Source organism: Pollachius pollachius (assembly GCF_949987615.1).
Source record: "Pollachius pollachius genome assembly, chromosome: 5".
Lineage (NCBI taxonomy): Eukaryota > Metazoa > Chordata > Actinopteri > Gadiformes > Gadidae > Pollachius > Pollachius pollachius.
The window spans coordinates 5,757,976-5,767,975 of record NC_136938.1 but is presented as its reverse complement, the minus strand read 5'-3'; the positions used below and the strand labels follow the sequence as shown (position 1 = coordinate 5,767,975).

At 47.7% G+C, this 10,000-nt stretch overlaps 1 protein-coding gene across 1 annotated transcript in view; it reads left to right on the top strand.

Moving 5' to 3' along the window:
• Positions 1 to 1,973: 1,973 nt before the first annotated feature.
• The window catches only part of kctd15b (potassium channel tetramerization domain containing 15b), a gene marked incomplete at its 3' end in the record, with an annotated part of 16,387 nt that continues 8,360 nt past the window's right edge, over positions 1,974 to 10,000 (top strand). Inside the window, exons 1-2 of the mRNA XM_079736466.1 lie at positions 1,974 to 2,094; positions 4,617 to 4,792. Of these exons, the coding sequence (XP_079592592.1) occupies positions 2,086 to 2,094; positions 4,617 to 4,792 (185 nt within the window). The 5' untranslated portion in view covers positions 1,974 to 2,085. The remainder of the gene's footprint in view (positions 2,095 to 4,616; positions 4,793 to 10,000) is intronic.

The window sequence follows — 10,000 nt, the reverse complement described above, 5'->3', positions numbered from 1 at the left end:
TGATAAAGGCATTTAACCACACAGGGAATTTCCCTTTTAATGGGAATTAGAAAGTCACCTTATCTCTCTGGCTTATGCAGTAGGAAATGAACCACTGTTAATCCAATTACGTGGGTCAAACACCCCGATCAGATCTGTAATCTATAGGCCTCATTTTCCACTGGAAATCAAATCAATACACCATGCATTGTCCTTAAAGTCCTGGTGGCTAATGTTGGTCTGAGCAACACAATGTGTGTGCGTTTATTTGTGTATGTGTGCATGCAGTAACCTTCAAATACAACTGGTGGTCAGGAGGCCAAACGTAGGGCTTACAGTCAACACCGAATGCAAATCCGCCAGATGACCTAGTTCCTCCTCCTTCACATTAGACACTCCGCTAAAATCCATAAATTAAGGAAATTAACTGATGGGGCCTGGGGCCACTTTGTAAGCTATTTAAATCTTTAAATTTACAACATCCCTGCATGCTTGATGTAATTGAACTAACTCTAGGGTTGTTACTTTAATGAGAAAAAAAACTGGTTACCCCTCCGGATTGGCCCCCCTGGAAACAACAAATCCACGCCGGGGGCCAGAGCGTTTTCCCCGCGAGCGAGAGATTTAGCGGAGCGCCCCTGTCTAGTAATGAGAGCTGGTGCATAATGAAAAGCTACAGGCCTCCTCTCACGTTCGTCTGCACTAGTGTTGAACATGGACGACGAAGTGAGTCTACTTTTTAAACAGCGTAAACAAAGATAACCCTCCATGCATGCTCCTCAGCATGATTAGTCTGCTATTGTTCAGCTATCCACACCAATAATAATTTCCTACACTGGTTGGCGCCAAATATCAAGGAACGGATGCTGGTTTGCAGGATGCTGAACTATTGTGGACTTTAGGCTGCACACATTAACCGGCTCAATGCAGAATACATTATTCATAATGTACGAAAATAAACAAACATGCAAATCAATAAACCAGTAACGTCTCTTATTGGAGTATACCTATGCATTTCCCAGTAACACCAGACAACCCACTTGCGCGCAAGTTTGCGCATTAAAAGGAACACTGCAGGCTACATCTTTTGTGTGTATCTTGTGCAAAAAAAAACAACTATATTCGTCCGGAAGCTTATCTTTTATTGTCCGCCGGTCGACAGGGCTCCTCGGCGTTGGGCAGGAGAAGCCTTGTTGTCGGCAGACATCTCCATCCAGCCGCGCTCCACAATGGAAATGGCGCGTTTTGCTGCAGGCGGGCTGCGAGGGTTGCTTTTTGCTCTGGCTGCAGCATGCATGTCGATAGACGTCATTTGCTTTTAATGGCCTACAGGAAATGTGGTGTAGCAACAACCCCGGACATTAAGGCAGAGCAGGGGACAAGGGGGGAAAGGAAACGCCGCATGCAAAAGTGGCCGGGAATAGGGGATATTTTAAACACGTCTTACTGAGATGACTTTGTCAACAAGTTAGGTGACTACTGTCTTTAATTGCCAAAGTAAATACTTTTTTGATGGACTGAGGTTATGTTGTGTTGCTGGTTTTAATTGATAAAGGCTGGAGATGGAAATGGATGCCTACTAGCTGGAGATGCCCGGGGGGGAACTATTACATCAGACGGAATGACAATGATTAAAATCCGCTTTTCCCTGCTCTAAAGCCATAGAGGAGTGACACTCGCCTGCAGACACCGGGCTACTGAAGAGCATCTCCAAACCCCCTGCAACCCGCAACTTATGCTCTGCACCGTTTATAGCGATATCTTTGACTTTTGGCGGACAGTAACATAAGTTATTATCATCTTTGCTTTGCTTCGTTTCGAGAAAAAGGGGAGTATCACGGTTTTTTTTCCGTTAAGAAAATCGCCTGGCGGAGACTGGAGTTGAGCTAATTGTAGCCTAATCCCCTGGCCCAAAGGCGTCTGGGCAGCCGGGAGCCACAACTCTTTTCTCAGCTCTGTTATTTAGAGACGGATTATCGGCGTTCTCCTTCTTACAGTAACAGTTTTATCCAAGCGAAAAGAGCCGGGGATTCTTCCACACACACAAACACGCACACACTGAGTGTGCGCCAAACGGAGCCGCGAAGGGGAAGGAAGTCGCTCCTCATGTACAAGGTAAGCACGCCGCCCGCCTCCCCGCGCGCCACGGCACCACACAGCTCGAGCGAGCAAAGCCAGCCTCGCGACAGATCCGGGGTCGAGACCAGTCAGCCTCGCGACAGATCCGGGGTTCGAGACCAGCCTCCAAACAGATCCGGGGTCGAGACCAGCTTCGCGACAGATCCGGGGTTGAGACCAGCTACGCGACAGATTCGGGGTCGAGACCAGCCTCGCGACAGATCCTGGGTCGAGCCACCGCCAACCGCGTGCACCCGATTGAACCCCCGATAGGAGCTCTTATTTTGCCTGATCCCAGGGTGGATTTGAATAGAGCAGGTCCTGGTCTTGGCGTAGTGGTGCTAAACCCGGGGCTTCTGAGAGGAGGGCAGACACGACCACTGCCCGGACCCTAGACACGCAGACCACCGCCCGGACCCTAGACACGCAGACCACCACCCGGACCCTAGACACGCAGACCACCGGCGGACCACGACCATGTTCGAAACGGTACGGTGAATCCAACACTACTGACGGGATGCTGGGCAGACCCCTTTAGACCGGTTAGCTGGGGCTAGCGACCCACCGGGCGCAGAGTAGCTCACCAAAGTTCACCAGAGCTGTACCCGAGGTTGACTCTCCTCCTCCTTCTCCGGTCCCAGGCGAGATTCGTTCATTCATCCATCATCCGTTTATGCATCGATCTGATTGTGTATGGTGATAGGGCGGCAGAATAATACGACGTGTGGGTAGGATCAGAAGCAGGAGGTTCCTGCTCACGGTCCGAGTGGACCCGTAGACTTAAAGGATCACAGATGTCGGTGTGACGCTCGGTTCACATCTCCGCTATTGCAACCCGGGCCTGCATCACACCTCTCTGTCTCATGCCTCTCGGCTATCCCGCCAACGGAGGGTCTGAAGACCGATGTGGTCACATTATCTTCGGAGGGGGATGGAGAGCCGTAGCCTAGTATCAGGACGTCATTATAACCACACTTGTTCACGTTGACAACAACTCAGAGTCAAGCTGGAGACGGATTCTGGCGGATGTTCCGTTTTATTTTCATCCGGTTCTTTCATCACACTTGTGTGTGTGTGTGTGTTTCGCTCGTCGTAGGTCGTCTTCGTTCGCCGGTTGATTGATTAATGATGCGGTGGGCCGGTTGGATGGTAAGTTGAGGCTGTGGACGGAGAAACAGTGCATGTGATGACCTATTCTAGTGCTTATTGTCGCTCATGGCGCTGGGAAACCGGATAGCCACACTATGTATGTGTGTGTGTGTGTGTGTGTGTGTGTGTGTGTGTGTGTGTGTGTGTGTGTGTGTGTGTGTGTGTGTGCGTGCGTGCGTGCGTGTGTGTGTGTGTGTACCCCAAACTTCTCTTTTCTTTCTTTCTTGCTTTCTTTCTTTCAGTCTTTCCAAGTTTTTCTCCCTCTGGGATTTCAAATGAAAGCGTGAAATGTCATCCCCTGTGTGTGTTGAATGAGCTTCATTCCACCCGGGACGTGTTCCCACTCTCGGCTCGGCCCCGCGGCGTCTCGCTCAGAGCAGCTCGTGTGAACGCGCAGGCGGGCCTGGCTACGGTCTTCTGTTTACCCTCATAACAATAGCGGAATACCTGCTTCCTCCAGGAAAGGATCCATTACGGGCCAAATCTTTAATGTAGCTTTCCGATCCCATAGTTGCGTCATTTTATTATAAGCCTATAATTGGTCAATTATTAATTGACTCAATAAGTGACTGCTTGGGCCTGCATGTCAGTCAAAATGCACATGGTGTGCTTTCTGATATTTAAGCCTAAGAGATAGATCAATGTTTCAATTTATTTTATGGTTTTGGGGTGCATAAGTATTTTTGGGAATGTTTTTATTCCGACATCTGACGCCAATGAACTCTTGAGTCAAAAGTATCTAACCCATTTATCAAACGGAATGAAACAGGTAAAATAATAAATGATAAAAAATGCATGGGACACTTACAAGATTTAAATGACCAATCCGCTGCACTTTCTACGATCATTTTGTGGGGCTGGCAAAGAATACATCCCAGATGATGCGCGCGGGAGGTGATAACCCCCCATGCGCGTGCGTGAGCGCGCGTGCGAGCGCTGACATGCGCGCGCGCGTTTCAAGTATAGGAACAAGGGGTTTCAGATGCCCCCGATTTCCCCGCCTTCAGATTGGTAGGTGGCTGAGTGTGGGCATATCGCGTCGAACACAAGCGCCGACCTTTAATTAGAATATTGCAGCAGCAGTTTGTTTCTGTGCCCCTGGAGGCTGACACCTAGCGTTCCTCTCCCTCTCCCCGCGCCCCTAATAAGCATCCTCCCCTCCCGGCCCCCGGGGCTGGAGGAAAAGATGCAAACATACTTCATTAGAGCGGTGACAATAATTCCTCCGCTAAACATTCGACCAGACAGACATGGAAGTGATCTGAGTCGCCTCGGAGACGCGCGGGTGGATTATTATTATCATCGCAGTTTGTCAGCAGAGTAGCGTCTCTATTTGTGATTCGATGGCTTTCATATACACTTGTTTTCAGGAAGGAAGAAGCATGTCGCGCCTGTCTCTGACGCGGTCCCCGGTATCTCCCCTGGCCACGCAAGGGATCCCTCTCCCGGCGCAGCTCACTAAGTCCAACGCCCCGGTGCACATCGACGTGGGCGGACACATGTACACCAGCAGCCTGGCCACGCTCACCAAGTACCCGGACTCCAGGTAGGAACTGCCGCCGCTGGGACGCACGTTGTGCGTGTTGTGGTTTATTTTGAGAGACTTTCAGACAGTTGTTCCAGATATCGGCCTGATAATAACGTTGTTTTAATTGCACCGTAGAAATAATTATCAAGTATTTGACACTATTGTTGATGTCGTTGCTATTGTTTTGTTTTTTTGCTTGGTTGATGTATTTTTTATAGTTTAAGAGTTTGTTTGAAAATGTTTACATTTATCTAAACAGGGAGTATAACCACCAAAGCATTCAGGTTAATGCCTGTTTTGTACACACTTCAGTTCAGTATTGTTATACCCTGCTGTATAAAAACGTTTTGTGACGTTTTTTTGTCAGAGTTTCATGACTCAAAAGTGAAGTTAAGTGTGTGATAAATGTATCTCTAATGGGAGGGGGTTGCTTTGTCCCACGGGTATAACATCAGCAAATAAAGTATTCATAAAGTGAGTATTATTTCTGCCTGTTGTACTTCCCTCTGCGTGAAGGTCACTCAGGTCTCACAGAAAGTAAAAGTAGGCCGTTTTGGTGTCAGATCTGCTCAATACGATGATTTAAAACCTCTTTATTCATATTCTGGACGTTAGTGAGTCCAATCATTAACCGGATTCAAGACGTCAAATTCTATTCTTCGGTGGGAGTCAAATGAATAGCTACAGTAGGCCTTCAATGTATACGTACATGATTCATGTATCATGTATAATTTACCATTTCCCAATGCCGAAAATATACATTCCTAAAATAATCAGGACACATGAACAGAGACGATTGATCACATCACACAGCCTCGACGAAGCTGCTGAGTTCACACACCGATATCTGAGATTTAAAAGCCCCTGCTGGGAAAATAAACAGCGGTTGTTGCTATAATTCAGCGATGATGATGTAGAGCAGGAACAGTCCCATCGATCATCCACTCACACGCTATGATTATACCGTTATTAATTCACAATGCTGCACACAAAAACACAGTAATGGCTGGCCTTTTATCGTAATGTTAAGTGCACATGTGTTCCTACTCCGAATATTGTGTATTTATATATTTATGAGCGTGCATAGCCTTTTAAAAGATGCAGGAGTGAATCTCTTCACTCAGTCGGCAGTATGGCAGCCGGCGTTAGACTCAGGCGATACTGACAGCCGTGTCAGCTGAGGTAAACAACCTTACACTGGGTTCAGTGGGATCCCTCTCTCTCTCTCTCTCTGGCCCCATGCGTAAGGCCCCGTAAGACCCCCTGGTCATCGCCACGGAGACGAGCAGGAAATACCTCCCGAATGATGTCTGACTCCCTCGGACCGGGGTGTTTAATGAGAGCCAACTGTTCTTGGGCAGGGACTTGTTGTCGGTTTGTTTGGATGTTTTGATTGGCTTCACTGAGATCTGTGATTTGATGGAGGAATGTGTGTGCTAGGAATAGAGCAGGACATCTAGCAAATTTAGAAGGTTTTTAAATAACGTGGTAAAGGTTAGTGTCCTTATTGTGCTGTTGACATACACGTTATATCAATTCATTGTAAGGGAAAAGGGAACATGTTTCGTTTTTTAAGTAATTAATGTAAAGTTTGACCTCTCGTTGACAATGTCATAGTATACGAATAACGTGTACATTTCATGTGGGGTTCACTATGAACTAGCTAGTGTAGCAACACCACTTTCGATAGTGAGGACATGGAAGAGGACACTCTCCATTCCCATTTGACTCTTTCCTCATCACTTCATTCTGCTCAGCTCTTTTATCTGTTCTCTCTGCTGTGGTCCCATCCCTCTCTGACCCTGTCACTATGTTTGCCTTTCTCTGCTTTTCCTTCTCCCCTTCCCACCACCCCATTTTCTCATTGCTTTAACTCTCTCTCTCTCTCTCTCTCTCTCTCTCTCTCTCTCTATCTCTCTCTCTCTCTCTCTCTCTCTCTCTCTCTCTCTCTCTCTCTCTCTCTCTCTCTCTCTCTCTCTCTCTCTCTCTCTCTCTCTGTCGCCCTCTGCCTCCCTATTCTACAGTGAGCCCCAGGGCAGCACTTTCCACTGGAGTCAGTAGAAGGAGGAGTTGTTTTCTGTGAATTAGGATAATGGCAGCAGAAAGCAAAACAATTACACCGGAATAGACAGAGCATATGCGGTGTGTTTAGCCAGGGACATAGCCAATGGGGTCGCACGACGTGACACCAGCCCCTGTCGAAATCTGATTGGCCTCCACGGGTGACCCTCTATTTTAATTGGCGTAGACCATTGTCCGTCAAGGCATGTGGAAAACATGAACAACAAGAGAGGAATGCATCTTGTAATTGGGCAGTTAATGGAAAATAATTGACATTTCACATGGGTAGAAGTGGTTGACAGTATTCACAGGATGTGAGTCAGATGCTTCAGGCGTACATAACTGTTGCTATCGCTCCTCAAATGATCTGGATCCCCCCTGTGCTAAGACCCACTGAACCACCACCTCCACATCCGCCACCATCTCCACCGCCACCTCAAACAACCACCTCAAGCAACCACACCACCTCCTCCATCACCTCCCCTACCAACCCCATCCCGACTACCACCACCACCAACACCACCACCACCACCACCAGCACCACCACGACCAAACCCAACCCAACTACCACCACTACCACCGCCCCCGCCACCACTGCCCTTACCACAAGCTTGACAATTAAAAGAACAAGGTTAAAGGAATTTAAAGTAGATGATGACTTTTAATAGATTGTCCCCTTAATAATGCAGCGTGCGAAGAGAAAGTTAGTCTAGTAACTAATGTACTGCTATTCATCTTCCTCTGCGCGGACTGTATTAAGGGACAGGGGCCATGAAACATTGATGGCCTCGCTCAGAGAGGACGATCTCCGCACTCACTCTGGAAATTGGGGCAAATGTTTAAGAGATGAGTGGGCTATTTTGAAAGGAGACCGGCACTCTTACACATGGGGCGGTTATTTCATTATTTCGGTCCGCAGTGAGTCACTGAGGGGCGAGAGATGTTTGGGATTGATGAATCACTCTCACATCAAATTAAATAACTAAAATGTAATACAAACTTAGAAATATATTTATGTAATAATAACATTATATAAAGCCTCACTTTGATGCCTGCAGCTCCTCTGCAGTACTGGTATCCGCTGAGGTTAGTAACAGGGTCCTGCACCACTGATTGGCTCATATATTGGCTGCATGCTTTTACTGGTATCAGCCCCACCTGTCCGTCGCTCCGAACTACAATTAATAAATGCAAATGTTATAACCCTTATTGGTATAACAAAATTAATAAAAAGGGAACCGATGACTGGCTGGCTGGGGGTACTGCGGGGTTAGGAACATAACTGCAGCCTGAGCTGAGAGATGCACCTTATCTGCCTCTTACACTCCCCTCGGCCCACCCTCTGTTTGACCCTGGCCGTATCAGAGGTCTGGCCTTCGGTGTCCTCGCTAACTACCTCTGCCTCATCTTCTCCCCTCCCCTCTGGACCTCAAAGCCTTCTGTCTCCCACACTCTAGTCGTTTTATTGTTCTCCTCCAAATCCAATCTCTCCTTGGCTTGTGTGTCTCTGTCTGGATTAATTCATCTTGTCTGTCTCAGATTCTCTCTCTCTCTCTCTTGGTTTCTCTCTCTCTCTCTCTCTCTCTCTCTCTCTTCCACTCTCTCTCTCTCTCTCTCTCTCTGTCTCTCTCTCTCTCTCTCTCTCTCTCTCTCTCTCTCTCTCGCCCTCTCTCCTTCTACTTAAAATCTCAAAAACAAAAGGGCCAACCGGTCTCCCCCATCAGTGATGCATAAATATAAAAATAGAGAGAAAATAAATAAATACAGAAAGACTCACACCAAGAGAGGAAATGGCGGGAGGGGGTATGGAAGAGAGAGAGAGAGCGTGAGAGAGAGAGAGAGATGGAGAAAAAGAGGGAGAGCGTATGGGGGGGGGGGGGGGTGGGGGTAGGAGAGAAAGAAAAAGAAAAACAGGCAGCATTTTAATTGCTTTTTAAAAAAGTGGAGATGAAAAACAGAGTTTGGCCCCGGGGGGTATGGTGAAATTCTAGCTGGGAGAATAGCAAGACCATATGAGAAAGGAACGCCCCGGGCCGAACAGGGAGATGAGTATTGGTTTTTTATAAAGCATTTTGCATCGATTTCCAGAGAGAAAGGGAGTGAGGGAGCAGGATGGAGACGGATGGAGGCAGGGAGGGAGAGCGAGAGAGAGAAAAGAGAAAGAAAGGATGAAAGAACAGAAATTATAGAAGAGATGGCGAGAAGGGAGGGCGGTTGAGGAGAGAGGCCGATCCCTGTGTTCTGAGTCTTCAGACAAGTCAAGGAAGACACAGCGCGCGGGGCCTGATTCGCTCCGATGGCTGACTCAAAGGCTCCGACATCGGGGTCGCTGCATCTAACAGACAGCCCCTGATCGGCACCAGAACCTCACAGCTCCCAAACGGGAAAGCTTCTCTGAGATCCTTCCCAGGGTTAGGCCCGTGAAGACAACCCCTGCTGTTCATTGGCTGGTGGCTCTGTATGTAGGAAGGTTATGACAGCGCTAGGCGCCCACGATACAGCGTGTAGCGACAAGGGGACCAGGAAAGCCTTAATGGCGTGATGATGAGCGCTGACTACACGGGAGTGACGATAATGACGGTCTTGTTGCGCCATGCCAGGAATCGTCTCTCCAGAGGAGGAAGGAGGTGTGGAGCGAGGCCGTTAGGGAGGCTACACTCAGAATCTTCCTCTTGGTTAAATTGCCCCTGTGGTGTTTCAGATAAGAAGAAGGCTGTACTGAAATAGAGGCCCTTATAGGGGTTAAAAGTTGTGAAACTACGAAGTAAAAGAGAGAGAAGAGAAACTTCATGTGACTCAGAACAAGTGACAGATTAGGATGAATACAGTTTACAACGCAGAGTTATTTAAAGATTTTCATGCTATATTTAGTATTTTCTTTTAATTCATTTAAAATACAAATTGTAAGTTAGTAAATCATTGAACTCATTCTATTTGAAAGAGAGGCAAATCTGTAGCTGGAAGACGAGGCACGACAAGAGACTTGATTAGTGTCCAAACATGTCCCTCACTGCCAGGTCAAAGACAGCGTGTGAAGAAAACTTCCAGGTTTCAGCAATCTCCAGCCTTTCCATTGATGAGTCCTCGTAGCTCAACCGCCGTCTCTCAGCAGTCTGGGGTAGACAGAGGTAGCTCGGTCACTGCAGAGCCACAGGTGTCTAAGTG